The 26,792-nt window shown below is 35.8% G+C and overlaps 1 protein-coding gene across 5 annotated transcripts in view; it reads left to right on the top strand.

Annotated features, from left to right (window-relative positions):
* LOC5575608 overlaps positions 1–26,792 on the top strand; it is a 362,169-nt gene that overhangs the window by 93,874 nt on the left and 241,503 nt on the right. For all 5 annotated transcript variants that reach the window (XM_021843590.1, XM_021843587.1, XM_021843586.1 and 2 more), the window contains one exon: positions 12,241–12,650. In XM_021843590.1, the coding sequence (XP_021699282.1) occupies positions 12,241–12,650 (410 nt within the window). The remainder of the gene's footprint in view (positions 1–12,240; positions 12,651–26,792) is intronic.

The raw sequence follows: 26,792 nt of genomic DNA, 5'->3' as shown, positions 1-26,792 counted from the left end.
TTTGCATGAACAAACGAGTTATTACGTGAACTTTCATGCGATTTCTGGTTGTCTGGAGATTGACGCATAGGAATAAATGAAGTCACCATATACAAAATGAGAGAGCAAAAATGTCTTGAACAGATGTTTTTTTTTGTTGGAATATCTGAGTGTCTAGTAGTGAGGTTCAAGCGTATGAGCAGTTTTTAATTAGAATAGTTACTGACACACTAAATCTGAATGTAGTACTTAATTTGTTGACGAGTTTTTTACGCAAAACACTATCAAAGGCTTTAGCGAAATCAATCAGTAGCAATATAGTAGAACTGCTTTTATCTACTTTCATTGCAATATCTCTCATCAGTGCAGTTTCATCATTGTGACATTTTCTGAAATCTGACTTAAGAAGTTCATTCTATCAATAAAATCTGATATTTGAATCTTTATCAGCCATTCCAAAACATTGAAAATGGTAATAAGCAAACCTATTGCTTTGATATTTGAGATAGGCTTCGCACCCTGCTTCTTCTGTGGAGGAATAACTTTCGCGCGTTTCCAAAGAGCATAAATTTTTTTTGAGAAAATTATCCTAGATTAGCATAAGAGGCGATGATTTTGATAAACCTGATATGAATGTTTTCTAGTCTGGTTGAATTTGATTTGATTGCAAAGATTGCAGTAACGATTTCAGCATTCTGAACCACCCTGAACTGAAAGCCTGGCAAAACACCTCAAATGTATGAACCTTCATTATTATCAATAGAGAAAATGGAACAAAAATGATTGTAGATAACATCAGATGAATGAGCACAATTTTGCGATGAAGACTTTCTATGAGATACTCCCAGACTTTTTACGTTATTCCACAATTGTTTCGACGGTAGAGTCACATTCAGCCTTCTCCTGTCATTATCGCATTTGGAACATGAGACCGTTCACACGGTTTCTTAGATAATTGTAATCTGCGCTATGCTTACTACTTCTGATTCTTTTCCAAATACGATATGCTAGATCTCTATCTATCATAGCCTTCTCAATGTCTCTGCTAAACCTTGGGATTTTTCTTGAATTTCTTGAATTTCATTGGAAAGTAACGTTCATGCAACTCGGTTAAACGAGGATTGAGAACACTTAGAAATCGATATTAGGAAACCATGAGGTAGTTCCGGGGGACACATAGGCTTCTTTCCAAAAGTCGATTATATGTGGTGTGATTGAGTTATTCCCCTTTTTTCCTCTTTCACAACAATTGAAGTGAACTGGACTGGTCATAACTGCATAACAGTCACATTCGACAATTTTGACAAAATGGGGTTATTACCATGGAGAGTCATCAAATGATAAATACTTTCGATCAACTTATAGAAACATGTGAGATTGTTCTAGAAAATTCGAAAAAAAAAAACAACTTGGTTTTGTCACATTGGTAATAATAACCGCATAACAGTCACATTGAAATTATAAATGAGCCTCGTAATGTGATAGTAATAAAATTTCTATCAGACTTTTTTTCTGACAATTTACCTAGTATGCGATATGAGTTGTACAAAATATCAGCTTCAAATAAGCACTTTTGAGTTCCTGGTAATTTTTAGAAATTTTAGTTTTCTCCCATACTTCCAAAAAATACACACTTGGTATTCCATTTACTCAATGCCTACTTTTGTCGAATATTACAAATATGCAGTTATGGGCAGTGGAGTAGTTATAGGAAACATAAGAATGAAAACCACAGATCCAAATCCCAAGACAGCCAGGATGGTGAATGTTTCTACCTTTAAGTGCACGAAATCTAAATAAAAAAAATGATATCGCAAACAATTTAATAACGCTTATTGAGCTCAATAAGAGTATACAATAGTTTTTATGTATATTTTAAAGTACTCTACAAGGGTAGATATATTTAAAGGATACAAAATTAAGAAGTTTAGAAACGATTTTAAAGTATAGCCTTGACCACCTCTTGTGGCCTCTTCAGGTTTAACGGAGTTTCATCAAATGTTCATTCAGGTTGAAAAGACTAATAAGTTCTGAAATGAATTTCAACGATATGGTGGTAACAAGAACTTGTAGTGAGTGAAAAAAAAAACTAGAAATGCTACTTGGGTTGGATCGAACATAAAAAAAGGGGTCATGCACAAATTACGTCACGCTCCGAGGGGGGGAGGGGGTAAAATCAAGCGTGAAAAGCCTGAAAAAAGTTGAAATTTAGCGTGACATAATTTGTGTACCATCCCAAATGGGTATGAGAGGATTAAATGAATATGAATCGAAGCCAAACTTCAAATTTTCAAAACCACAAATCTGGAGAACCGAACACCCTTTTGAGCTGAAAACTTAATAATCGTTCAAAATCAAGAAATTTTACGGGAAAATATGTTCACTGTATTCTATTCTCCAACCGAAACACAGTGAACATATTTTCATCGAATATTTTTTGGTTTTGAACAAAAAAATTGGTTTTAAGGTTTCGATGATGATGACGGACCGTTGAACGTTAAGGCGAAGTAGGCCGTCATTGAAATTTGAACGCGTCGTTAATGATTGTTGCTAATTCATCTCACGATTTCGAATCAAGAAAATCAGTTGGTTTTGCACTGACATAGCTGAAAAAGTATCAGCATACTTTATGCATGTTAGCGCGTACAGTGATTCTTTTTCAAGTCAATATAAACTATCAAGACTGAGTTTTATCACTTTGAAATGCATGCTGAAAAGTCATCATTGTTGCCAAAACGAATGACGGGCTACTTAGCCTTAAGAAGTACAACTCTACAATTCATTTCAGTAGCACTAGACTTGGTTATAAATTGTAATGAAATACCGCACAAAAAGTTTCATGGGTACGTATGATAATCTGTTGGCATTTTGATTCGCTTTTCTAGGGTGCTTGATATTGTAGCAGATTTCGGCTTGACTCGGTAGAATAAAATCTATCGTTTAGCTCATATGAAATACATTCGAAGTCGTTTACAAAGCGATCAACACATCGTCCAGCGAATCATCCGGTAATTGTTAGATGTTTTGCAGTGCCAACCGGTAGATATCTATGGATGCTCTCCGCACGTTGGTGTTTATCATTGCATGCTTGGGAAGAGATGATTTTCCTTTTTTGCCGTTTCTCGAACACAGAAACATGTGGGTACACAATACAAATATTCAGCGACAATTTTGGCCAACTTTTGTAGTCGCTGTAGTAACTGACTATTGTCGTATATTTTGATGGTGTCTTCGTTCTATTTTGTGTTGGACAGACAATATTATGTTGCTTATGGGAACTTTTAGAAGCGAAGACGGTTAGGACACATGTACAAGTGAATGTGTCGGGTTCTGTGTAGAAGATACAAAAGACTTTCAACGCGGAAGAAACTTTCTTTCGATGCGGACAAAGCATTATATTCTTGAAGGCTTTTCTATGTTGTAATATGCCAATTGGTTTATGGTAAAAAAAAAACAGTTCTACTTAAGATCGCGCTTGTTGATATGGCCGGGTTGGATTTGCGTTGTTATTTTTTTAGATGTTAGATTTGGAACGTCGTCAAACTGTAACGAAAAGATGCATCCAGGGGGTAAGGTTTTGGACACAGACATACAGACGTAACACTCTTTTTGCAAGAGGGATCTGAGAAGATAATTTAAGGGATCTCAGGCAGTGTTGGGTTGATGCTCCACCACCGTTTTTCGTTCTGATAATTTAAGGGTTTGCAGAACTTAGTCCTAATTACCGGTAACAGTCTCTAAATTGCACATCAATTACTTAACCTCATCCTGTTGATAGTTAAAAGACTTGGAGTCCAACCGAGTTTGAACTTGATTCAAACAATCAAAATGTGTTAGGGATCTCTAAATGTACCAAATCTTCAAAAACTGGCCAATGCCGCTATTTAAGGTGAAGATGAATCGAAGCCAAACCTCAAATTTTCAAGAGCACTAATCTGGAGAACCAAAAATCTGTTTAAGCTGAAAACTTAATCGATTGGTCCCTAGCTGGTAGTGGCCAATCGATTAAATTTTCAGTTTAAACGGATGTTTGGTTCCCCAGATTTGAAAATTTGAGGTTTGGCTTCGATTCATCTTCACCTTAAGGAACATGCATATTACATATTAGGGGCAATAAAATTTGTTGAAATTTTGTGGGTGACTTAACTTATGAAATCAGTGTGCACAATTTTAATTTAGGACAAAACTTTGGATATTATTTCTTCATAATTGCGAAAATGGAAGATTTCTCTTTACTATAATATCCTCACATAAACCTGTCAAATAGATTTAAGACGAAGTAGGCCGTCATTGAAATTTGTACGCGTCGATGATGATTGCTTTTAATTCATCTCACGATTTCGAATCAAAGAAAATTAGTTGGTATTGCATTGACACAGCTTAAAAAGTATCAGCATACTTTATGCATGTTAGCACGTACAGTGATACTTTTTCAAGTCAATATAAACTATCAAGACTGAGTTTTATCACTTTGAAATACAAGCTGAAGAGTGATCATTGGTGCCAAAACGAATGACGGGCTACTTAGCCTTAATAAAGTCAAATAGACATATTGTCACGATAAGAGGGATTCCAATAAATTGGTCAGTAGAAGTTAAGTATCTAGGGCTCATGCTAGATAAATAATGAACTTTCAAAAATCACATTGAGGGCACACAAGCCTAGTGTTGATAGACTCACACTCAAATCTCAATCAATACGCTCTCCAGTGAGAGCATGCTCATTAGAGATCTGCTTCGCAAATCTCACGCATGAGATTTTGATGCAAAATCACTCAATCAACTCAAATCGTAAAAAATGATTCAGTCACAAAACCCGCCAAATACTCGTGAAACCCGAATGTTAATGTTGACGTTAGAAAGGATTATTATAATTCTACCATACTAACAAGAAATTATTGCCGCGTGCAAGTAAACTGTGGAAACACGAGACAATGAGTCAAACAGGTAAGCCAACCATGATTTTTTGGCTGCTAAGTTGCGTGATTGACAACTCACGTATGAAAAATCTCAAGCGTGAGTTATGAGAAATTGAGTTTTTCACAATACATACTGCACAAGCTAAATGTAACAAATATGTAAATTTTGTAGGCCACTTATTAATAGAAAATCAAAACTTCGTATTGTGGGCTTCGTGGCCGTGTGGTTAGTGTTGCCAAGCATTTAGCCGCATCGAGTTAAGGGGTGTGGGTTCGATTCCCGCTTCAGTTCGGAAAACTTTTCGGAGAACCGGCCCAAATTGTCCGATAATAAAAAAAATCCCCTGCATTCAAAATTTATTTTATTTCAAAAACAACGAAATCCCCTTTTTAATTTTTTGTCTGCAAATAAAAAAAATACAATTTTTTCGTCTTCCATGCTCCCCTACAAACAATCTGGAGAAAGGTAAAAGTTTTTTTTCATTTCTTGGTGAATAATGCAATAGCTTTTGTATATTTGTAAGTTTTTATTATACTTAAAGTTGTTCAACTAAAATAACAAAACAGTATTTTCGTAAATGCTTGTTTTTAAACCAAAATTTAATGTGATGACTTGTGAATTCGTTTATTTCTGTCCCAAAATCTTATACAAACAAACTTAGATAAAAAATAACATGCCATCGCTTTAAGTTTTGATTTAAATTAGAAAAGGTTAAATAATAAAATGTCTTCTTTTTTTTACCTAAAATAAATTTTGAGTGTTATCTAAAACTTAATTCTTGCTCAAATATGTTCACTAGACATATAAAAGCAAATTATGAGCTTGAGCTTGAGCTTGATTGGCCGCCCGTGGATGCTACTCCAGTATCGCCAGATCAGCTGCACTTACACAAGGAACCAACCGAATGACTGCTTGGGACTAACAGGCATCCTCAGTGTATAAGTGCTGGTGATCTTCTATTTTTAGCGACAATGGTGCCTGCCACGTCAGAATGCAGACCAATGTGGGGAAGGGGGAGGAATTGATGATGCATTATACTGGCTCCCACGTAGACCGTATATACCACTGCATCTACGCCAGTACATGCGGGAGTGTGTGGATTGGGGGAAAGGCATGGCAGAGAGGTTTGCTTTTGTGGTTAGCAGACTGCCTATGTATCAGGCGTAAGGAAAGGCATGCGCGTGGAAGAATGGAAGCGTTAGGGAAACGGTTTCTTGTCCGTCTCTGGTTCTAGCGTTTGCTATGAACGAATAGTTTTGAGTGTGATAGATTGGAATGGAAGATAGAAGCAAGTAAGAGATAAGATAAGGGACGGGCCTGGGATTGAACCCATGACCTTCTGCTTATGAATCTTATTAGCAAATTATTGTCAAAAAACAACATATCATTGCTTTGGATTTACAGGCTGAGACCATGAATTTATAGTATCTCTTAAGGTTTAAACAAATAAGTGTATATAAAAAGCTCTATTTCTGCTCTAACACGTTGTTTAGAATTCTACAATCAATCCATTGCACATTGGTCTCAAAGCCATATCTAGAAAGACAAAAATGATTGCACCTAAACCGTTAATTTTCGGCAAAGTTTCTCTATATTTTTCAGACATTTTTTGAGTGATGCGAAATTAGGGTGGCCCGCATGGTTCACAGATCAGCATATAAACTTCTTCGCTGACGCATTTAGGCCTTTACAATGTTCTATAATGTTTCAGAACAACCAATTTGGAGCAACTTTGCCGAAGAACCCAAATTTCTATCTCTTATGGTTCGCGAGTAATGATTTTTTTTTAAACAAATAAGTTAGGGTGGTACTGAAAAATCATTTTTCTTGATAACTTTTTATACGATAATTTCCCACAAAAACTTTGTTCCAAGAATTGTATAGGCCTAAATGCGTCAACAAAAAAGTTTACATTTTGATCTTGTAAACCATGCGGGCCACCCTTATTTCACATCACTGAAAAATATGTCCGAAAAATATGGAGAAACTTTGCTGAAGACTAAAATTGACGGTCTAGGCGCAATCATTTTTGTCTTCCTAGATATGGCTTTGGGACCAATATACATTGTACACTTAAACCTCAATTTACGAAGTCTTTTTTCTACGCTACCTCAATTTAAGTCACTTTTTTACGAAGTAAGCTCAATTTACGTCACTTTTTTACGCAGTACGTAAATTGTTGGGGAAAACCGTTGGAAACCCATACAATATGGATATTTTCGGAACGGGCTCGACGAGGGGATGACGAAAATAGATGTCCGACGCCATTCTGGAATCCAATATGGCGACCTCTCGTATGGGAAAATCGTTGAAAACCCATGCAATATGGGTATTTTCAGAACGGGCACAACGATGGGATGACGAAAATCGATGTCGGACGCCATTTTGGAATCCAAGATGGCGAGTTCTGGTTTGGAAAAATCGTTGGAAACTCATGCATTATAGGTATCACTAGGTTTTGCACTGACATTGCTGAAAATGTATCAGCATACTTTCTGTATGTAAGCGCAAGTAGTGATACTTTTTATGAATCAATATTATTCAAGATGACTGAGTTTTATCACTTTGAAATTGCAATCTGCAAAATCAACATGTCTACCAAAACGAATGACGGGCTACTTAGCCTTAAGAGTTTAGATTTTATGCTATAAATAAGTACAGTGAAACCTCCATGAGCCGATATTGAAGGGATCATCGGCTCATGGAAATATCGAGTCATGGAACAGCAATCCCTTGGAAAGCTGCTTCTAGGGACTATCATAGTAACCATGAAATTTTGTTTCTAGTATGGTTCCATGAGTCGATATCGAGTCATGGAACATCAACTCATGGAGGTATCACTGTATCATCAATGTACAACTACTTAAGTTTGTAGATACTCAGGCCTATATATCGTGGAGTCCTTGGAAGTACAAAAACATCGACCCAACTCAATACAACACTTCGTTTGCTAATATGGACAGTAAGAGGCCTTTGCAATATTGAAGGATTATCTATTGATGATTGGTTACGCTTGTATATCCTAATGCCCATATTCGATAGAGATCTTAGAGGACCAAGTACATCCACATACAATACACTGTTTACTCACAGGAATGGTAAGGTGCCTTTGGAGTATTTGAAAACTATCTTCTCATCACATACTATGGCCGTAAATCCAAAGGTTTTTATTCAATGGAGTCCTTGGAGCACCAAAAACAACCGTATAAATCAATAAAATATTCCGTTGACTTAAATGAATGGTTAAGAGACTGTGCCAAAGGCCCATATTCAATGCAGTCTTTGGAGGACCTAGGATATCGGAACAAATTTTAACAATACTCATTTTACTGCTACATACAGATAAGGGCCTGTGCCATATCAAAAAAGCATCTATTGATAAATAATTACGCTTGTAGATCCTAGGATCTATATTCGATATAGATCTTGGAGGACCTAGGACATCCACACAAATTAATACAATACACTGTTTACTCACAGGAATGGCTAGGGGCCTGTGGAGTATTTGAAAACTAACCTCTTATCTCTTATTACGGTCGTAGATCCCAAGGCCTATGGAGTCCTTGGAGGACCTAGCGCATCCGCAACAAATTTTAAAAATACTCATATTACTACTATGAATAGATAAGGGCCTGTGCCATATCAAAAAAAAAACATCAAAGGATCGTCAAATATGCCAGTACATTGCAGGTATATATTCCAGGAAGTTTTTGGATGAACTAAAACACCTGCTGTACTCACATAATTACCAGAACTTGCATCTGACATTACAAACGCTTCATAAAAATATAACAATCTTCTAGGGTCTAGTATTGTGAGACATTCTTCTACATAGAAATGATAAATTGATCTCCGTTAACTCATGTAGAATCATATGCCCAAACTTCAAAGAGTTCTTGGAAGACTTTAACTTGCACACATTCTAGCCTAATTCGGAACCCAATGTATTAACCCTCTAATACACAAATTTTTATTTTCGATTTAAGTTTTATTTTTCGTTATCTAAAATCGTTCTAAACACGTTTTGGGCATTTATTTATTTTTATTCGCAAATTTTTAATTTTTGGTTTTTGATTTTTATAATCTTTATTTTTGAACATCCCTAGCTTTTTTCATTTTTTCTTGAAGCCTTTCCTAGTTGTTGATTTTAGGCAATAATAAAAATTCAAATTGTTACGGTATTTTAAAAATAATAAATTTTATTTTTTTTTTTCGGAGCGTATTTTATTTTCTGTGTAACTAACGGAAAAATAGGTTTGAAATGATTTTAATACCACCAGGCTCTTCGTTTGTGATAGGTTAATCGTAGAAAAATATAAAAGGTACGATTTTTTATATTACACGTTAAATGAAGCCCAGGCATTTGTAGGTTATATAAGAATGCAATTTTTCAATCAATTTCTAAGAATACAAAAAAGTTTCAAAACTCATAAAAAACTTTTCTTATATGCGTGTTATGAGTCAAGGTATAAGCCAAAAATAAAATCATTTTGATTTCCGAACTACGTAAAAATACACTAAATTCCAAAGTGTACCCCGTCTGAAGGCGGGGTTGGGTATTAGAGGGTTAATAATATGTTAATGGTGCTAAAAGAGCATATTTTTACTAAATAATATGAATTAATTTCATACAAGTAGACTCCAAACGGCAAAACCTCGTTTTAAGCACTGATGCAAATTACGCACCAACTCAATTTACGCACCCCCGATCAAGTTTGTAAATTGAGGTTATAGTGTAATTACCATGAATTTTGATTTACCTACAGGTTAACAGCATAAAAAAATAGGTGATTCTAGGTAAAACATATTTTGAGTGTTTTCCAAAATTTCTATTTCTGCTCCAACATATTTTCAACTCTTCTAGAATGAAATTTATGTCGATAAATAATTTAATGTCATCGCTTCAAGTTTGGATTTACCAGCAAATAATTTAAAACAATGAGGGTTTTCTCAATTCTTTAGCAAAATTAATTTTCAGTCAGATAACACTTCTCATTTTACCCCAAATATGTTAACCAAACTTCTATGAGTAAATAAGTCAAAAAAATATATTTAATCGCTTTGAATTTTGATTTACAGACTCATAAGTTAAAAACTTTGGTTCCTTGTAGTTTTTGAAGCAAAATAAATTTTGAGTGTTTGTACATTCAAATCTATTGCTAACAACTACATGTAATTGCTTTGCAATTCGATTTATGAGCATACAGTTATACAAAATAAGTTTTTTGCTTGTTATTTTTGGTAAAATAAATATAATGTGTTTTTTTTAATAATTAACAAGTTCTTCCCAAAGATGGTCACTGAATTTCCACAAGTTATTTTATGCCAAAAAAATGTGTTAAGGCAAAAAGATTGAAAATCTAGGGTTTCTCGTAAATTATAGATGAAAAATATTTTATGTGTAATCCAAAATAACTATGTCTCCTCAAATATGTTCGCTGGACATGTAAAAGCAAGTTTATACTGAAAAAGCTAGATAAAATTGCTCCGAATTTCGATTTATATGCATTCAGATTAGAAACCTAAAGCGTCTTGTAGTTTTTTGAGTAAAATAAATTTTTAGTGTAATCAATAATTTATATTACAACTCAAAAATGTTCACTTACTTCAGTCAAATTGATATCAATGAAACACGTCATCGCTTTGATTTTTGTTTTATAAACAAACAATTTCAAATAAAGAGTATTTATTGTCACTATTTTTAGTAAAATACATTTTTAGTGTAACCAAAGAACTCTATTTCTGATAAAACATTTTCACCGCACTTGTACAAAAACTTTCATGTCGAAAAAACTATATGTCATCGTTTTGAATTTCGTTTTATTGTTGATTGTATTTTCCAAAATGATTGGAAGTGTCTATTGCCAAATAACTTTGGGTAGACGCATTTATTCCGAGACAATTAAAATGGACGATGATTTTGAATGATGCTCGATTCCATTGCTGAAAGGATTTTCGATATCGCTTCGAAAACAACAGATATATGCTTTGTCAAAGTTGGACTTCCGAGTTTTTCAGGGGGTTGGATGTGCAGGTATAAGGTAATATAATGTCCATTGAGTGGAAGATATCAGGTCTATTAATAAGTTCTCTAAACATAATATCATTATATTTTCTATCGTTTTCAAATTATTTGCCCAAATCACTGTCCTCAATTGAGGACGCTGGGCGTTAACGGGTTAAGTTAGGTGAAGTTAATTGAAAGCGTTTTTTTTCTCTTATAAAGCTCTCACACCCTTCTCTTTCTAGCAACAAGATCAAATAAGATTTTTTGTTTGTTGTTTTCATACGGAAACGGTTTCCGTATGAAAACAATCCATATGCGAGCGTGTGCAGGAAAGAGAAAGGTGATTAAACGTCAGATTGCCTTATAAGCAGCTGAAATCAACTCACCTGTCAAATTCTGAACTGCAACGGCAAATGAAATGTAATTTGTTAACAAAATGTTAATAAAAGTTTATTTTGTCTTACCCAATTAGGATTATAATGTTGTCTAACACAGGACACCTAGATATAAGAAATGAATGCAATGTTTGAAATAATGCTAATAAACAAACAAAAAAGTATAAGATTTTGGAAGATTAGGTTTGATCTTTACAAGCAAACACAAAAATGTAAAAGAAACTCTTCATATAATTTTAATAATTAAATAAATTCTAAAAAAATATTCAAATTCCTAAATCATTCGTGCAATCGAACAAATTACAATCATTCCAAACAATAATGAATGAAATCATTAAACATTTATAGAAAATTTCAAAATTCATTATAGTTAAAATGAAACTTAACTTCAAGTTAGTAGAACAGTCATGACCAGAAATCTTAGAACCTTCGTGGATCGCCCTAATTAAAGTCATGGTACGGATGTGGTCCGTGGGCCGTACGTTGGGCAGCCCTGTGTTAATAGTTCTGAAACCAATGCTACCAATTGTTTTCAAAAATTATTGCTCTTCAGCCCACTTGACAGTACCTATCAAATTTCATTTAAATGGCTATCAATTTTACCGACGTATAATGTTTATTACATAGCTCAATATTGGAGCAGATTAACATGTCAGGAAGAAGAGCAAAGCACTATTAGTGTTTTAAACTATATAACTACAAATCTTCAGAGCTAACTAAGGGGCAAAACTTCACACAAAAAATTATAATCGTTTGCCAGCCAGCGTGCCGTAACGACCCGGTTTAAAATTTTGCAATAATTATGCTCCATAATTTACGATTAATTAAATTTTCACCACTTTAGCTTACTAAATCAGACACGGTTGATTCATAGCGAAAGCGTAATTTTACCTCTCTTTTTTCCTGTTCTATCTCTTCCTTGCATCGAAACGAAAAACAGGTCATTTTCCGGGCAGACCAAGTGCCAGCAGCACCAGCAGCGATACTATCGATAAACTGCTCTTGAGACCACTTCAGGCGCTTTCGTTGGAATTGTACTTCGGGGGCGGCAAGGGCGGAAATTCCGGAAGTGGTGCAACGTGTGCTCCGAATGACGAACAGTGGCGTAGATCGACAGTGGCGGTCAAACGTGTGGCAGAACTGGTGCAAGAATTCGGGCGCCGGAAGTTTAGCAAAAATCCACAGGACATAGCTCGGCAAAGGGACGCTTGGAAGCAGGTATTGAAATTTTTATTCCTGCTTCGAGCGATTGGACCGGAATCGATGTCCAACGACAACCAACAACAGCACCAGACTCCGGTGACGAAAGGTGCTTCAGCGAGTAGACCAGGCGGCATGAGCTGTGAAGAGGTAAGTTTTGTGGAAGAATGCGCATCACGTGTGTGTATGTGCTTGTTTGGAGCATTTTCGCTCAACATAGTTTTGAGTTTTTGGAATAATGGAAGGCGAATCGAAGCGAGGAGCTAATGCTAATGGAGTACCTTCTCCTTACTATAGTGAAGAGCTTTACTTTTCGGTACGAAGCTTTGTATAATATTGTTGTTGTGGACTGAAACGAAATTTTGGGAGGTTGGAATATCTTGTTGTGCTGTAGGTATACTGGCGAATAATTAAAAGCAATGAATAGCTGTGCATGTAAAGTGATAGCCAAAAATAATTGGGAATTTATCCATATACGATAGAAAAGAAGGCCTTCCATAGGCGATAGAAATAGAAGGTCGATGCACCGGTTTTCATAATTTCCTTACAACATGGCCTATCATTTGTATTCATCCAGCATCAAGGGTTCAGTATCCAAGTGACCATAAACACTAATAGTAAGCCGCAAATCAGTATTATAGATGCATACAGGTATTTTAATAGAACTAGAATGCTGACACGCCTATAAACGGCACTTCTACCGCATAGAAACCCTATTACTGCACCATTAATGCAGGTAGTTAATTAGCACTATATTGGCTCTTTTTTTTTCTTTGTGGCTTAGACCGGTCACGGTACATATTGTCCTCATGCCCTATGTTGGCTCTTTATTCGCCTATATGGCATGTTTCAATGCTATCCAGTGTTTTAACCGTGCTTAGTGTTTGCATGAATTGGTAAGAGGGAGCAAAGCATGCATATTCTCACAACCACAATCGCCGATTTTATATGACGGGAATAAGTGATGGTTTAAATTGGTCTCTTTTCTCCACAATGATATTCATCTTCTCTGTTCAATGGAATAAAAGAGCACGATTTCAACAATTCAACATTACGGGTGTCATAGGTTCAAGACGCAAATAAGGAATTGTCCATATAATGTTGAAAATAAGGTTCGGAAAACACGAAAAACGTTAAGAGTAGTATCGTTTTGATTCATATTCCGAACACTTAATGCCAACAGTGCACATTGGTCCCAAAGCCATATCTAGGAAGACAAAAATGATTGCGCCTTAACCGTCAATTTTAGATATATGGTCTCTTCGGCAAAGTTTCTCCATAATTTTCAGACATTTTTTTCAGAGATGTGAAATTAGGGTGGCCCACATGGTTTACGAGATCAGCACATAAACTTTTTTGCTGACGCATTTAGGACTACACAATGTTCTACAATGTTTTAGAACAATCGATTTGGAGCAACTTTGCCGAAGAACCCAAATTTCTATCTCTTATGGTTCGTGAGTTATGATTTTTTTTATCGAAAAAGTTAGGGTGGTACTGAAAAATCAGTTTTTTCTTAATAACTTTTTATACGATAATTTCTCGCAAAAACTTTGTTCCGAGCACTTTTAGAACTTTTGATTGCGCAACTTTTTGCCGAAGAAACTACTGTTCTATCTCTTATGGTTACAGAGTTATCAGAAATTTTCTTCGACAAAATGGTTGTTTTCAAATGCCGATATCTCCGAAAGGCGCAATCGGATTTTCAATCTTTTGTCAGCATTAGAAAGATTATCTTTTTGTCTGTTTATGGTAAAAAAACTGTGAGGACGTTTTTTGTTTGAAAAGATTGACAAAATTTTGAAAATAATATGTTTTTTAACCGAAAATTGTCCATAACTTGAAAAATATTCGAGAGAGCTCTTTGGTGCCTTCAGCAAAAATGTGCAAAATTGAAAGTTCTGAAAGTGCTTCATACAAACTATTCATAAAAAATCAACGCTTCAAGATATATTCACCATAAACCGAATTTTATATGATAAAGAAAGCGAAAAAAGAGATATTTGCTGGAACAACCGGAATAACTGTATGTAAAATCATTTAAAATTGAAAATATATGTAATGAAATAAGATCGATCACAGTAAGCGAAATATTAGGAGTTAGGGAAAGTTAGTTGCTGAAGCAGTTTTAAGGGGGCAGGATCCGTCATTGATTTCAGAATTTTCAAAAGCAGTTTTTTCGTTCAAAATCAAAAAAATTTATAGGAAAATGTGTTCACTGTATTCTATTCTCCAATCGAAACACAGTGAACACATTTTCATCGAATAATTTTTGTTTTCGAACAGAAAAACTGCTTTTGAAGTTTCAATGATTACGATGACGGCGCGTTGAACGTTAACAGTGATCCAAGGAACATTAATCCATAAACGAAGTCCTGTTATTTCTCGCGACATAATGTTTGTCCCGCTAACCTATGCCGTGGTTGGTTATAAATTGCTACTGCTTCGGCTTACTAAGCAGAAGGTCATGCGTTCAATACCGGTCCCGTTTATTATATTATCAACCTTAAACGATAACAAAAAGTATACTTTGAAGAATTCCTTCAAATTACCAAAACCTTACTTCCCGTGATATCCTCCCATAGATATTTAGAAGTATCTGCAATTGTTCTATCTGGGCATCCAACTTATCCCATTCAATTCAATCAAATCCAATAAATCCGCCACAAACAAATTAGTCAGGGCAGAATTCGCTTGTTGAAGAATGCATGAAGATTGAATTTGAACCAGATGTAAATCCCAAATACTTGTCTAAGGTAACGAACCAGAAGGTGGGTCTTGATCACTCGAAAACTGCTTCAGCAAATAATTTTTCTTTTTCAACTTCTCAGATTCCGCTTACTATGATCGATATCAATACATGATAATTCAATTTTAAATGACTTTACATACAGTTATTTCAATTGTTCTAGCAAATATCTCTTTTTTCGCTTTCTTCACCATATAAAATTCGGTTTATGGTGAATATATATTAGAGCGTTGATTTTTTATGAATATTTTGTATGAAGTACTTTCAGAACTTTCAATTTTGCACATTTTTGCTGAAGGCATCAAAGAGCTATCTCGAATATTTTTCAAGTTATGGACAATTTTCGGTTAAAAAACATATTATTTTCATAATTTTGTCAATCTTTTCAAACAAAAAACGTCCTCACAGTTTTTTCATCATAAATAGACAAAAAGATAATCTTTCTAATGCTGACAAAAGATTAAAAATCCGTTTGCGCCTTTCGGAGATATCGGCATTTGAAAACAACCATTTTGTCGAAGAAAATTTCTGATAACTCTGTAACCATAAGAGATAGAACAGTAGTTTCTTCGGCAAAAAGTTACGCAATTAAAAGTTCTAAAAGTGCTCGGTACAAAGTTTTTGCGAGAAATTATCGTATAAAAAGTTATTAAGAAAAAACTGATTTTTCAGTACCACCCTAACTTTTTCGATAAAAAAAATCATAACTCACGAACCATAAGAGATAGAAATTTGGGTTCTTCGGCAAAGTTGCTCCAAATCGATTGTTCTAAAACATTGTAGAACATTGTGTAGTCCTAAATACGTCAGCAAAAAAGTTTATGTGCTGATCTCGTAAACCATGTGGGCCACCCTAATTTCACATCTCTGAAAAAAATGTCTGAAAAATATGGAGAAACTTTGCCGAAGACACCATATATCTAAAATTGACGGTTTAGGCACAATCATTTTTGTCTTCCTATATATGGCTTTGGGACCAATGTGCAGTGATTTCAAATGCGTCTGATTGACATAAATTAGTTGATATATGTGAATATTTTAATATCTTCGCAAAACTTAACTGTTAGCTGTTGGGCATGCTGATAAAAATGTCGATTTTATGCTTTTTAGTATTATTTTTACTTTAAAGTATAGAACAACATTTTGATTCAAATGAAGAACACTGTTTCAATTCTGGAGTAGTGCATGGTCTTTTGATTCGGTTGCATGTTCCAGTGGGACGCGCGACGGAATCAAGACAAATCGTGTTCGGTTCATGTTGATCAAGTGCGAAAAGCTTCGTGTTCAGCCGAGGATGAACTATTGGTGAGATCGTTTCATGCTTATGATAATTCATTTTTATCGTTGCAAAGCTACTTTTACTTTATTTTCAAACAAGCTATGAATGGTTCGTCACTACAAGTTTCGACTTTTTCGTGCTTTATTTAAACTTAATATATCTTTATGTCTTCGTCATTACTAAAAATAGCCTGTGAATAGTTCGATATTATAAATGTCGACTTTTTTATAATTTCTTTCAATTTTTTTTAACTGCGATACAAAAATGCAACACTAGTTTTAAGGGAAGGTCGTATTTTTCCTCCTGATCCATGGATCGCATCACCGATCACAGGTGACTCCCAGATCTTTTCCTCCCTCACTAACCACACCTGTCCCGTGATGATTGTGGCGATGCAGAGGTATTCTCGGTCTTTAGAAGCAACGATCATTACACAATAACGTTCCTTCCCCTTCCTAACTGACTGTAAGGACTTGGCCGGCGCCGTTATTGATCAATAATATGAGCTTGAGAGTAGCAAATGCATACCGGACCGGTATCTAAAAAGGCCGTGTGCATCATAGCCGGAATGACGCCCATCGGGCTCATCATCAAGGGAGATGTTCAATGCTTCAACCAAAGGGATAGCAGAGGAGTCCGCGACACGTGTAAACAGAAAACGCTCAGAAGCTGGAAGCAGGAATGGGATAACTCCACTAAGGGCATCGGCACTGGACCCATCGGCTAATACCAAATGTGTCAGATTGGTATGGAAGAAACCAAGAGGAAGTGAACTTCCACCTAACGCAGTTTCTGTCAGGACATGGTTGCTATAGACAGTACCTGCATAAGTTCGGGTACTCAGAATCTCTTGTGTACCCCAATTTTGCTGTTGTTAGAGGAAATAGCGGAGCATATCGTGTTCGATTGCCCCCGTATCATTGTTGTGAGAGGTCGCATGCTCGCTACTAGCGGAGGGGACACGTCCCCAGACAATATAATAGAGAGAATGTGTGTGGATGCCGAGTGCTGGAATGCAGTAACTACGGCTGTCACTAACATTATGTTAGAATTGCAGCGCCTATGGCGCGCTGATCATGAGTTGGCTGCAGAGGATTAGCCCTGCCAAGGCTGGACCCTTGTAACATTGTTTAAGTCGGCTAGGAGAAGCAGTTTGCCTAGGCTACTTCTGCTACACGTGTTGTGCTATATGCACTGGCCCCTCCCCGAAGAAATACCGTAAGGTGGTTCCGGGGAGATAAGAGTCTGAGTCCAAGGGTCATGTCGATGCACTGTAAACAACTTGAGCAATTCTAAAAGAATTGTTCAAGTACAGTGCATGGGCTGGTTTTAGCGGGTCGTCGTTGGAGCGTCATCCTCGCGTTCCTTGAGTTACCTTCTCAGGGGATCTGTTGGCAGATTTCCCCCTTGTAAAATAATGAAAAAAGAGTGCGATGTCGCAACACTGTTGTTAGTTGTCAAATCAAAGTGATATTGATAGCTCGCAAGTGATATTGATAGTTTTAGTAGATCGACCAGCCACTGATATGACAGATATTGAGCAGCTCTGTCAGGTATCATGTACTTCCTTTTTGTGGTGTTGATCATGACCCCGATCCTCGCTGTCTCCTTCTTGAAAAGTATGAACGCCTCTTCTACACACGGAGAAAAGTCTTGAAAGATTGACATAACTCTCCCGATAGTTGTTTCAATTGTTACAACCATATTATCGGAACTTCTAAACATATTGGCTCAATTGCTTTTCCTTTTGTTTCTGTTCTGATGAAACATGAATATTTTAATAATATTATTGTTGAATAAGCTTTCTGCACATTATTACCATGAAACGTTATGAGGTGAACTGCAAAAAAAACGCTGTTTACTAGAGTTTGCAATCCCGGGAAGATTTCCCGGAAATTAAGATTTCCGGGGAATCCCATATTTCCCGGGAATTTTTATTTGATTTTAGAATTGACCATCTATATTCAAAAAAAAAAAAAAAACTACCGCATTTGTTACTTTTTATAAATAAATGAAAACCGAATCTGGTACTATACCATTTAGTTCCATTAGGGTTTGTATCCTTAGACAGATACGCATATTTCGACGTCAACCTAAGGCTGTCTTTAAAATACGCGTATCTATCAAAGAATATACAATCTAGTCGAAAGTAAAAGATATAGAACTAATACGGTTTCTATTTGCATATAGGTATTCCGCTACACGGATTGAAAATTTTGTTTACTGCATTTCTCTTTATAAATATTTATATGTTTTATATATATATATATATATATATATATATATATATATATATATATATATATATATATATATATATATATATATATATATATATATATATATATATATATATATATATATATATATATATATATATATATATATATATATATATATATATATATATTTTAATATATATTTTATTGTGATGTAAGTTGATGCGATTTCACTCACAAGGTAGTGGTTTGTATACCTGCTCCCATATTTATTTACATTTTTTCGCATTTTTTCAATGTCGATAAATAAGATCCGTACCGGTTTTGACAACACAACATCAACAATGATGTCATTGTAATGATTGTATATAATTATTGAGTCAATCATATCTATAAATGATGCATTTTTTTGTATAGTTGAACCAATCATACAAAATAGGTAAACCAACCATAGACATTGTTAAGGGGGCCTTCCTTAGCCGAGTGGTTAGAGTCCGTGGCTACAAAGCAAAGCCATGCTGAAGGTGTCTGGTTCGATGGTTCGAATGGTTCGATGGTTCGAATGGTTCGAATCCCGATTGGTCCAGGATCTTTCGTAAAGAAAATTTCCTTGACTTCCCTGGGCATGGAGTATAATCGTACCTGCCGCACGATATACGAATGCGAAAATGGCAACTTTGGCAAAGAAAGCTCTCAGTTAATAACCGTGGAAGTGCCATAAAAACACTTAGCTGAGAAGCAGGCTCTGTCCCAGTGAGGACGTAATGCCAAAAAGATGATGATAGATATTATTGAATCAATTTTAATGTACACAGTACCAAAAAATGTTGTGATTTACGTCTTTTTGGATGCACATAAAAGAAGCGAGCCAAATGACGTAAATTTGTGTCGGATTGAAATTACATTAGTGTCTGATTCGGGAAATATCGATAACAGTCCCATTGTTTTCGTGTCCTCTAACATGTAAAATTACATTTTTTGTTCAACACATCTTCAAGGACACGTTTTTGTGTCGTTCCATCACTTACATCATGTATCATTCAGTCATAACCAGAATTACGTCCACAGTAATTTTCATTATTTTTAAGAGTGTATGGTAGGCTGAAATTCAATGTAAAATATGATTGACCTACCAGACATTTTTTACTGGGCATTTTTTTTTTCTCCGTGCAGTCCGACGGGCAATCCCGATAATGTCGATATCGTCCACAAAGCCACCCTGTTTCAATCCATCTAAGGTTTCGAATTGGCTACGCCGAGTTAAGTAGTGTTATCCCTCGGCAATTGTATTTCCTCCCATATCCTCGAAATGATACGTTGATTCGTGCAGCTTTTCGCTTCGGTGTTTGAGAAGTTCGGCCGGGAGTTGTCCTTCCCAGCAGCCTTGTTGTTCTACAGCCCATTTATAGTTTTCTTTGTCTCATACAGCGTTGGAGGTTCCACAGCTTGTCCATCGTCTTCGATTTGGATTCTGCTACCAGATCCACATCCGTTATCTTCGTTTCACAATTATTCGAAATACTCTTTCCACCATTGTTTTATCCGTCAGCAAGTTTCCTTCGCAATCGTTGCTCATGGCGGGGAACGGCTCTGTTTTTCTCCGCACACAATTGACAGATTCGTAGAACCTTCGAATGCCGTTCTGTTCCATAAGTTCGCCCTAGCAATTACTGCCTCTTCATGCTCCTTTTTCTTTCTGCGATGGATCCGTTTTTCGGCTGCCCTTGTGTCCTTGTACCGCTCTCTGCTCTGACTGGTATCAGACACCAGCATCCGGCTTCTAGCCAAGTTCTTCTCGTCCGTCATTATCTGGCACTCCTCGCCGAACCAACCGTTCCTTGGTCTTCATTTAGCACAGTGCTTCCCAAACGTTTTTGACTTTCGCCCCCCTGAGGCCAATATATTTTTGGAATCGCCCCCATGATAAATTTTTGAAATATTTGTAATAGACGCTCTACTTTGCGAAAAAATCAGACCAATATATTATCATAAGTCAAAGATTGGTTAAGTTATCAAGTTTACTGATCCAAAAATGTTAAACATACAGTCAGTGACATAGTAACCAAATGCTGTTTTCCCATACAAAATGCCCAAGTTTGGGGTACTGTATCTCAGCTTCTGGTAGTCCGATTTGGCTGAAATTTGGATGACGAACTACAAATAACTTTCGGACTACATGAAGCTGAGATACAGCACCCCAAACTTGGGCATTTTATATGGAAAAATAGCATTTGGTTACTAACTTATGTCACTGACTGTATGTGGTGTTGAAGCATATTAATTGATATTTCTGCAGCATTATGATATATTTTCTTAAATTCGAATAAATCATCGTTTTTTAAAATAATGTACTGGTAAGTAACAGCAACAACCTAAGTGTATTACATGCCACTGCCCCATTTTTCACTGCACTAAATAAATTTGACAGACTTTTTGAATTTCGAATCTTATTCATTTGATTGATTGAATGTGTCATTTTTGTACTTGTAAAAACTAATTTTAGAAATTTTGTGAAATACTTGTTTGACAATTTGAAATCTCCAAAACTTAAAAAAATCTAAAAAAGAAATCTTATCGGCACTAAAAAACCTGGACGCAACAAAGGGAGCAGGGCCGGATGGCATTGCACCCGTGTTCTTCAAAAATCTCTCAGAAGAACTTACCCTTCCCTTAGAACGCCTTTTCAACATGTCTCTAAATAATGGAAAATTCCCAGAAGCTTGGAAATCCTCATATTTGGTGCCTGTTTTCAAATCAGGTACAAAATCTGACATACGGAACTATCGCGGAATTATCTCCTGTATCCCCAAACTCTTCGAATCTCTCGTAAACGACAAAATTTTCCAGCAAGTAAAAAACCAAATTACTTGTAGGCAGCATGGCTTTTTAAAGGCCGCTCAACATCCTCCAATCTGCTAGAATTTGTATCTTTCATTCTCAACGCAATGGACAATGGCAAGCACGTAGAAGCCCTCTACACTGACTTCAGTAAGGCATTTGACCGAATCGACATACCATTATTAATCTTCAAATTGCAAAAAATAGGAATGGAGCCAGGACTCTTGAGTTGGATCCAGTCATATCTATCAGATCGGAAACAAATAGTGCGCTTTCAAAATAAATTATCAGCACCCAATTCTGTAACCTCTGGAGTACCCCAAGGTTCTCATTTAGGCCCACTTCTTTTTATTTTGTATGTAAACGACATTTCCTTTTTACTAAGAAAAATAAAATTTCTTATATATGCAGACGACATGAAGCTCTTCATGGAAGTAAATAATTCTAGCGAAGCAGAAGAATTCCAGAATGACATTAATTTATTCTTCACTTGGTGCAAAAAAAGTCTACTCCAACTCAATATAAAAAAATGTAATTCAATAGCATTTAGTCGAAAATATGTAACACCTCCAATTGAAGTATTTTTAAGAAATCAAATAGTGCAGAAGTGTAAAATTGTAAGGGATTTGGGCGTAATCCTAGACTCTAAACTCACTTTTGTAGAACATTATAATTCCATAATAAACAAAGCAAACAGCATGCTTGGCTTCATTAAGAGGTTCAGCAACAATTTTCAAGACCCATATACTATTAAACTATTGTATACTAAATATGTAAGACCAATTCTGGAATACTGTCACCTAGTATGGAACCCGTACCATGTCGTACACGAAGAACGCATAGAATCAGTACAGAAGCAATTCCTTTTATACGCCCTTCGGAAATTGAATTGGACTGTACTGCCACTTCCGTCGTATGAAGCACGCTGCATGCTCATCAACTTGGAAAGACTTAAGCAACGCCGGGAATTCGCAATGATTCTCTTTATAAACAACATTATTTCTAACCGTCCCAGACAACCAGAAGTCGCATGAAAGTTCACGTTATAACTCGTTTATACATACAAACTACATCAAAACCGCAAAACATGGTGGATGAAATCGTCAGATTGATAAGTTTCCTCGCATAAAACGCTTCTTTTCTGAGTTCATTTGTACATTTTGTTTCGTCCCGTACACTCGTACAAAGTAAGTCGAATCAATCCGTAGCAGCTGTCAAATCAACATCTGTTATCAAAAGTTAAGTCGCATACAGATTAGTTCGGAAGAAAATTTACACTATCGCATTGTATGCTATTATTCGTCACATAATATATGCACGTATATCGCCTCCACTTTCGTACGTAGAAGGCCTTTTCACGACATCTTATAAGTGAAATGTTGCATATACAAAGCCTCCAGGTGATTTCGTTATACGTACATTTTGGTTGTCTGGGGTGTAGACTCTGCTGCACTTCTTTCTCAACTAAACTTCTACACACCCTCTCGGCATTTGAGAACAAGAAAATTATTTTCTGAAAAATCATGCAGAACGCATTATGCTCAAAACGGACCAATAAACCGTATGATGCGTCAGTATAATATACATTGCGAATTCATTGGCATTACTATGTCCAAAGAGCAGCTTAAAACACGACTAAGGAACAATAGAAGTAAACCATAGAATGTAAGAAGTTATTGTAATTATTGTATTGTATGTAAATAAACAAAAAAGAACATTGGTAAATAAAAAAAAAAATTTCCATTGCCTTGTTAACTGCAATTTAAGAATGTTTTTTGCTAAACAATAGATTGTTTTTTCTTAAAATCTGGAGGTCTTATCCGATAATTTTTCAAATTTATTTTGCATGATTAACGTTTTGTTAGTTATTAGATTCAACGTTGACACCTGATTTTTGCAAACAAAGTTTTCAAGGTTTTTTTAATACCTAGTTTGTGCTATAAGTAAGGACAATGGAAATTCGCGGCAAAATTCTTGAAATTTCGCATGTGACCAAAGCGATAAATCCAAGATTTCGCGGCTTTGTCGCGGTCCCATACTATTGGGCTATATTTTACCAAAAATACATATTTTCGGTAAAAACAGATTTTATATGTGTAAATTTCGCGGAATTATATTTGAAGAAATTAAAATTAAGGAAAAAAAAGTTATTTTACAAATTTAGATGATAAGTTCAATATCAGAGTGGTAATGCAAAATTTAAAACAAAAGTGTCAAGCCAAAAAAGACGACCACTTATAACACATATGATGGAACTTCGAAATTATGATGAATAAACCATTGTCATAAGCAAAAAACTGGAAATAACTGTGATTTTCATATGAATTGGGTCCTAAAATGTTTAATGAATTCTTGTTTTTATTTAATAATACGAAAGAGCATGTTCTTGCAACTACTTTAGCAATTTTTCTAGCTCAAATAACGGCTATAACCTTTTTAAAATTCAATTTTAAAAATAGTTCCAAATATGAACCTTGACACTTGTGATCATGTTTGACATTCACTTTTTCAACAAAATTGCCACAGGGCTTATAGTTTTAACACTGGGGTTGTTCCTATCTGACATTTCGGAAGGGACACGGAAAACAAAATATACCCAAAATTTAAGTTTAAACCAAGGGGCGTGACAAAATCTCAAAAATCATAGAAAAATGTTTTTTGTACTTAAATCAATGAAAATCATTTAAAAATTGAGTAAACATGTGTTTCTGCCCTAAACTTAAGCGTTTGATACTAAAATTGGGACAGGGTTTTAGGACCCTATTCTCCAAATTTGACTAATTTCGCGGGATTCCCCAAGTTTCGTGGCGAAGGCTAATTTTCGCGGATTTCACGGCTTCCGCGAAATCGCGAATTTCCATTGTCCCTAGCTATAAGTAAGTAACAAGTTTTGTCGTAAACTTTGCCTGTGAGGACTCGCCAATAATCAGTGTTATCAGTGGCTGCCCAGTTCTAAAGCTCATTTATAGATCAAACATCATTTTATTAAATTCAGATACTTGAATCAATATTTAAAAATCTTTAATAGATAAATAAAATTGATCACTTTAAGAACACTTTCAAACTATCTCTAACTGCAAATAAATAATATTGTTTTGAATACGTTATGTTTTCGGTAAAATTCAAATTTCATAACGAGTTTCAACACTTATGTTTAAAAAACTATATGCTTTACAAATATATTTTGTGTTTGACAAAGTGTGTCCAAGTTTTGTCTATCCTGATTTTAAAAGAAAATGTTGAAAGGCACAAATAAATAGAAGGAAAAATGTATATATAGAATCTTCAGATTATTAGAGAATAAACTCCTATTAAATTGAGTCTCTTCTTCAAATGAATCGTAATCTTTAAGTTTCTCCCACTTTCGCCCCCTTTCTAGTATTTTCGCCCCCCAAATTCCATTTTACAAATTTTCGCCCCCCTAGCAGAACCTTCCACTTCTCGCACTACTTTGCTCACCGATCCGTAGACTGACTCCTACAAATTGCTGAGGTTGATGCATTCGTTGATTTCACTAATCCGCTCGTCGTTTTGATATTGTAACGTTTCATTTGTTGAGTTAACATCTAAACAGATAACACTGAATCAACAATTTGACGCCACAATACTCGGCTCGTGGTCGCATCTCTCCATCCTCGGTTCGGCCACACGCTCGACAAAACGACGCGCACTTGATCCGCCCTGGGAGGGAGGCACCGATATTACACACGAAACATGACACAAAGTTATTTCGACTTGCAAGAAAACTCCAGCTTGTCAACGATAATCCAGGCAGACTTGATGAAAATCACTAGTTTTCTTTTATTGTGTTCCTTCGATCGTTCTGGACAAAAATTGAAAAAGGGTCAAAGTTTCTATGCATTTAATTTTTGTTTTTATTGGAAAAAGTAAAATGATGCGTATTTGAATAGTTTATATTCAATCAGGATAAAAGATCGTATTGTGACATTACTTTTATATGAGCATAAATAACTTTTCAATCGATTTTTTGTCACATATGATAAAATGCAAAAGTATGTTTTAATCAATTACGCGTTTTCATCATGTTTGTCCATTGTTTTAGATCTGGGATCGCAGTGACAGTTCGTGACAGCAGAGTCTTGGCTCACTATAACGTACATAAATTTCGTATTGGTTTCTCCCTCCCAGGATCCGCCCACCTAGCTTGCAGCGCTTCACGCATTCTTGTACCAACCTGATCCGATGCAAACACCATCTTTGCAGGGTTGCTATTCGGCAATCTTGCCACACATCATTATCCTGCACACCGCCAAAGATCCTAAGAACCCAATATTCAAGGACTCCAAGTGCTTGCAAGTCCTCCTCGAGCATCGTCCACGTAGAGGACTATCGGACTTATGAGCGTTTTGTACATGGTACATTTGGTGCGGGTTTGAATCTTGTTGACCTCAGCTTCTTGTGGAGGCCATATTAGGCCTGACTTCCGCTAATGATGCGCCTCCGTAATTTACGGCTAACGTTATTGTCAGCCGGCAAGGTAGACGAACTCGTCAACCACCTCGAATGTATGCCCGTCTGTCGTAACATTGGTCTGTCACCTTTTTCTTAAAGATTTGCAAGAGGAATGCATGGACATTATTTGAAGAATTACTGGATAAAACTTTGGAGTAATTTCTTTAGAATTACTTTTTGTAATCCTTGGGAACGATTTTTTTCAAAACTCTGGGGCAACGCTATGTGGAATTATTAAGAAGTATTCCGATAGAATTTTTCAAACATCTCCCACGAAATTTCCCTAAGTAACTATTGTAAAAGTTAGTGCAAACATGCCTAGAATACACCCGAAATGAAGTTCTTGCTTCTGGATGAAACTACAGCGAAATATCTGGAAGAGTCTTTAGAGTAAGTCGTTCAAGATTTCTATCAGTACTATTTTCCATAAGTTTCCCGAGGAATTCTTCGAAGAAATACATAGAGGCCTGATATGTGAATTTAATACGGGTGGTCGACGTTATCAGTTTGCATAAGCATGTGGTACTAATTGTTCATCAAAGGTGAACAAAGTCTGAATTCTTGATGGTAATGGTGAACAGTGTAGTTTGTTTCTGCAGTGCAGTGATAAATAAATTAAATTACGTGTGAAATAGTGGACTTGCCGCGGAACAACGATTTCTACCGCGAGCAACATTTTATTTTGAAACAGGATAAGTAGGAGGCAAATTGTCTCTAACGCTTGTCCTCGTTTA

Source organism: Aedes aegypti, chromosome 2 (assembly GCF_002204515.2).
Source record: "Aedes aegypti strain LVP_AGWG chromosome 2, AaegL5.0 Primary Assembly, whole genome shotgun sequence".
Classification (NCBI taxonomy): domain Eukaryota; kingdom Metazoa; phylum Arthropoda; class Insecta; order Diptera; family Culicidae; genus Aedes; species Aedes aegypti.
The sequence above is the reverse complement of the archived record's forward strand: the minus strand, read 5'-3'. Positions and strand labels throughout refer to the sequence as shown.